Genomic DNA, 6,000 nt, shown 5'->3' on the forward strand with positions numbered 1-6,000 from the left:
CAAGAATTTCCACACTCATCAAGTCCAAGGACCGCAATTCTAAGCAAGTCCTAGGTTTATAACACCCGCACACACTCTCACCCGAACACACTCTCACCCGCACACCCTCTCACCTGCAGGTCACTCTCACCCGCACACCCTCTCACCTGAAGGTCACTCCCTGGCATCACAAGAGTTCCCATGTGAGCCCCTGACTGAGGACTATGCTGAGCTCTCCAGTCTGCCTACAGGTGTAGTTAGGCACAGGTGACTTCATTAGGGCCTCAGCCAGTCTGAGTATACAATTTGTGCACGAACAGGGAAATCCTTAAAACCTGGACTGTTAGTGTGCCTTGAGGACCTAGTTTGGGAAACTTGATCTAATATCCAAAGCCTGAAGAGGTGGCCAACTAGGGCCACCACACATACCCCGCTAATAACCGCCGGAGTGATCAAATTTGGGACAGCGCCATTCAATCCAGAGTTCTTCTTCAGTTTCCTGGTCCAGGTCTTTCCACCAGCCTGATTCTCCTCCTATCTGGTGGCCTCATCCTCCACGCTCTGAGTCTCTCTGCTTGGGAACTGTGTATCTCTGTGACTAACCCACGACGCCCAATGGCTGGTATTCTATAAATCCAAACGGCTGGGTGCCTCTCCCCATCTCAGGGGGCAGATGTACTAAACTGTGGAGAGAGATAAAGTGGGGAGAAATAAAGTACCAGCCAACCAGCTCCTAACTGCCAAGTTACAGGCTGTTTGAAAAATGACAGGAGCTGATTGGTCGGTAGTTTATCTCTCTCCACATGGCTCTCCCAGACACCCTGAAAAGCAGGCAAGTCCGCTTCCTGAGGGAACTGGATTGTCCGATCGGCTGGATGATGCAATTCATGCTGAATCGCGCCATTATAGCCCCGCCCCCTCTTTACAGTGACAATAGTCATTGTGTAGTGGGTTCCGTTCTCCAGCTATCCTGCACCCTCCGCCCTCTGCCTGCTACCCTGGGTAGCACTGGTCCATAGGAAGCGGCCAGAGGGGAATTAAGCTGGCACCAGCAGGCATTGCAGCAGTGTGACCTCACACATACCCAGAAGTACAGTAAGTGGTCCCAGATGTTGGTGTAGGTGTCTGGTGGTGGTGCCAAGTTACCCACCTATGACGCAGTGGGAGGAGTCAGTGATAGGTGGCTACTAGCTCCCCATCTCTTTACCTGTCCACACATTTTATATCCCAACCCGCAGTGTAACATGATTTTGCCAAGGTGCAATATTACCCACTGTAGGTGGACTCCTTCCTAACAGTAGATGAGGCCCCTAATACACACTGCACGGACAGACCGCAGGCAGAGGTCAGGGTCCCGTTCACTGGGCCTCTAATTGTGCTATTGGCCTCCGCTTTACCTATCCACCCTGCCAAGGAGGCAGCTCACCCCCCACTGTGTGTGCAAAGCAGAACATCTCTGTACGCCTGAAATCATACAACAAGCGCCACTAGGTGGCAGCAGATGCCTGCATAGAAAAGTCAGGAAGGTTCTGGAACTTCTTATATCAGTCCTTGTGGCTGTAACAGGCTCCGGGGATATAATAAGTGTGTTTTGTTTCGTAGAGCCCCAGGAACGGCTGATGTAAGCCCCCAGGACATGGGCACCCATACTGCTGTTTGCTCTCTTACCCCCATTCTGCACCCGAGTTCAATTAATGCCCCAAACCTATAATCCAGCTCTGCACATGCCCAGGACGGATCAGGCCAGAGCGGTGCGCCCCTTCATTGCTCTGACAGTCACTCAATCCCCCCCCCCCTTTGTCACCGGCAGATTGACACTGCCGCCATATCCCGGGTTGTTGCCGGATCTGCCTGGGTTGCAGCTTGGTGTAAAAGTTCTTCATAAATAACCCGGGTTGAGTGACCTGGGATGGATTTGCGCAGCCTATATTGTAAATGGGTGACCCGCGTCGTCTGACCCGAGTCACGCTAAAAGCGATCACCGACACCTGGAGATGATGTCATCTTCAGGCGGCGGCAGAGAATATCCGCCACTAACCCGGGACCAGCCTACGGTGTGACACGACTTGAACCGTGCTCAAAACTGAACCCGGGTTTTTGGAGGAAAAGGGGCATTACCAGGATCAGATCTGTTAGTAATTCACACTCTCACTCCTAATCCTGCTGCGCCCTGCTCATTAATGGTGATATGACCGTGTATGTGATATGTTATGTGTCATGTCTGCTACCGTGTATGTGATATGTTATGTGTCATGTCTGCTACCGTGTATGTGATATGTTATGTGTCATGTCTGCTGCGCCCTGCTCATTAATGGTGATATGACCATGTATGTGATATGTTATGTGTCGTGTCTGCTACCGTGTATGTGATATGTTATGTGTCATGTCTGCTACCGTGTATGTGATATGTTATGTGTCATGTCTGCTACCGTGTATGTGCTATGTTATGTGTCATGTCTGCTGCGCCCTGCTCATTAATGGTGATATGACCGTGTATGTGATATGTTATGTCATGTCTGCTACCGTGTATGTGATATGTTATGTGTCATGTCTGCTACCGTGTATGTGATATGTTATGTGTCATGTCTGCTGGCACTGACACCAGAGTGGAGATACCTCGCCTGAGTCTTAGTTGAGCACAAAGCAGCTGTAGTTGGGTGAAGTCAGATTTACTACCTTATAATTCTGTGTATTTCCCAATTTACTACCTTATGCTTACGTGTTTTTCACGATTTACTACCTTATGCTTCTGTGCATTTTCAGATTTTCTACCTTATGCTTCTGTGTGTTCCTGCACTATATGCTTATGCACGTTTCCTGATTTACTAGCTTATGCGTGTATCCGATTTACTAAATTATGCTTCTGTGTATTCCTGATTTACTACTTTATGCTTCTGTGCATTTCACTATTTACTACCTTATGTTTCTGTGCATTTCCCCGATATACTACCTTATGCTTCTCTGCGTTCCTGATTTGCTACCGTATGCGTGTTTCCCGATTTACTACATTATGCTTCTGTATGCTTCTGTGCATTCCTTATTTGCTACCTTGTGCTTCTGTGCATTTTCAGGTTTACTACTTAATGCTTCAGTGCGTTTTAATATTTACTACCTTATGCTTCTGTGCATTTTCATATTTACTACCCTATGCTTCTGTGCGTTTCCCGATTTACTACCTTATGCTTATGCATATTTCCCAATTTACTACCTTATGCTTACGTGTTTTTCACGATTTACTACCTTATGCTTCTGTGCGTTTTCAGATTTATTACCTTATGCTTCTGTGCATTTTCAGATTTTCTACCTTGTGCTTCTGTGCATTTTCAGATTTTCTACCTTATGCTTCTGTGTGTTCCTGCACCATATGCTTATGCACGTTTCCTGATTTACTAGCTTATGCGAGTTTCCCGATTTACTAACTTATGCTTCTGTGTATTCCTGATGAACTACTTCATGCTTCTGTGCATTTCACAATTTACTACCTTATGCTTCTGTGCTTTTCCCGATATACTACCTTATGCTTCTCTGCTTTCCTGATTTGCTACCATATGCGTGTTTCCCGATCTACTACGTTATGCTTCTGTATGCTTCTGTGCATTCCTTATTTTCTACCTTATGTGTGTGTTTTCAGATTTACTACTTTATGCTTCTGTGCATTTTCATATTTACTACCTTATGCTTCTGTGCGTTTCCCGATTTACTACCTTATGCTTAGGTGCGTTTCACAATTTACTACTTTATGCTTCTGTGTGTTTCACAATATACTACCTTATGCTTCTGTGCATTTCTCGATTTACTACCTTATGCTTCTGTGCGCTCCCTGATTTACTTCCTTATGCTTATGTGCATTTCCAGTTTTGCTAACTTATGCTTATGTACGTTTTCATATTTGCAACCATATGCTTCTGTGCATTTCCCAATTTGCTACCTTATGCTTTAGTGCACTTCCCGAATTACTACCTTATGCACGTTTACTACAATATGCTTATGTGTGTCTCCCGATTTACTACCTTGTGCTTTTGTGCATTCCTGATTTACTACCTTGTGCTTCTGTGCATTTTCGTATTTACTACCTTATGCTTCTGTGCGTTCCTGATTTACTACCATATGCTTATGCGCGTTTCCCGATTTGCTACCTTATGCTTCTGTGCATTTTACCGATTTGCTAACTTATGCTTCTGTGCGTTTCCCGATTTGAAGCCTTATGCTTCTGTGCGTTTCCCAATTAGCATATCCTATGGCTAATAGAGAAGCCTCACCGCCAACGGTTATTCCATCCACAGCCACAATTTTCGTTATTAGTATCAGTATCAATGCCCATGTCGCAGAGACACAGAAACCGCAAAGATCCCTCCGACTCAGATTAAGATGAATATATGGAAAGATACGTAAATGCGCAGTTTTCCAATTTCACTATTTGCGTCCAAACACAGAGATCTATCCGACTCGGAATCAGCCCCATAGTGACTGACCCTAGTAGTGACAGTTTCCCGAGTGCCCCGTGTGTGTGCGGGGCGGGTTCCCAGTAACTCCCGCTGCTGATGGTTCTATGGTTTTGTGCTCGACAGGTACCAGGTGATGATGGATTGCTGGCAGTGGGAGGCGCAGAAGAGACCGTTCCTTTCCGATGTGGTGAAACAGCTGCAGAAGGCCTTGGACACGGCTGATGGACATACAGCCCTCACAGCCGTGGACACCCTCAGCTGGGGGGAGTACCTGCTTGTGGCCGGGATATCATTATGACACCAGTCAGTGACTATCTCTGAGAAGATCGGGACATTAATGTTCTCTAAACCCGACACCGAGTGTCAGAACCGAAGGGTGGCTCCTGGAGAGCTGCGTCCTATCTGTGGCCCCAGGCTATCAGTGAGGGGGAAGGGGGGATGAGATGGAACTATACACTGACATGGGCGCAGGGGGAGGTGAATGTACATATATACTGTAATATTTATACCATGGGAGGAATAAAGCTGAGAAATAGGAGCGTGCTGGAGTCTGGGAATGTATTTCAGCAGTAGAGAGTAGTTTATATGTGGAGGTCTGCCCAGCGGAGGTGGTATAGATGTATTGTATTACCAGTAGTAGAAGGTAGTGGATACATGGGCCAGTATTTACTAAAAATCCGAGTTTGGCCAATTTGTGTTTTTTTTCCCAAGTCCCAATCCGGGAATTCACTAAGCACCAATCTCGGCAGTGTCTGGTCTATTCGTAATGGTTTGAATGACAACGTTCCGAAATACGAATGGATAGACTATCGGTCAAACGCGGCTGTTATTTCATAGAATACGGGAATTCACTATTCATTTGTATTTGGGTGTTAGTCTCTGAGTGCTCAATTGCGGTCGTATTTTTTTGCGATTCGGTAAAAAAAGCGGCAAAAAAATAGATCTGTTTTTTTCAATCGTGTTTACATGTGTTGCAACTCAAAAATCACTCACACCTGAATTAGGATGCCTATAAAAGGATGTTAGGCCCATTTCAATACACCTACACTCAGAAATGGCAGCAGGACTGTGGGCCAGTGATCTTTTGTGTGCTGTGGGATTCCTCAGACTCAGACATCAGCCTGTAAGTACCCAGGGCTAAGAAAATGAACATGGTCAGCAGGTTGTACAGGTTCCGCGGAGGCTGCGCAGGCCTCGTTTTTTTAGGGGGCGTTTAAACTTGAACGCATTGTCCGATGATAAGGTCATACAGATGTTCCGTCTAAATCATAACAACATTTTCTCTAACGTCCTAAGTGGATGCTGGGGACTCCGTAAGGACCATGTGGATTAGCGGCTCCGCAGGAGACTGGGCACAACTAAAGAAAGCTTTAGGACTACCTGGTGTGCACTGGCTCCTCCCACTAAGACCCTCCTCCAGGCCTCAGTTAGATTCTTGTGCCCGGCTGAGCTGGATGCACACTAGGGGCTCTCCTGAGCTCCTAGAAAGAAAGTATATTTAGTTTTTTTATTTTACAGTGAGATCTGCTGGCAACAGACTCACTGCAGCGAGGGACTAAGGGGAGAAGAAGCGAAC

At 46.4% G+C, this 6,000-nt stretch overlaps 1 protein-coding gene across 1 annotated transcript in view; it reads left to right on the top strand.

The window, feature by feature from the left end:
* LOC134966874 (tyrosine-protein kinase STYK1-like) overlaps nt 1-5,178 on the top strand; it is a 49,495-nt gene extending 44,317 nt beyond the window's left edge. The window contains exon 10 of the mRNA XM_063943913.1: nt 4,548-5,178. Within this exon, the coding sequence (XP_063799983.1) occupies nt 4,548-4,722 (175 nt within the window). The 3' untranslated portion in view covers nt 4,723-5,178. The remainder of the gene's footprint in view (nt 1-4,547) is intronic.
* The last annotated feature ends 822 nt before the right edge of the window (nt 5,179-6,000 follow it).

Source organism: Pseudophryne corroboree, chromosome 10 (assembly GCF_028390025.1).
Source record: "Pseudophryne corroboree isolate aPseCor3 chromosome 10, aPseCor3.hap2, whole genome shotgun sequence".
Classification (NCBI taxonomy): Eukaryota; Metazoa; Chordata; class Amphibia; order Anura; family Myobatrachidae; genus Pseudophryne; species Pseudophryne corroboree.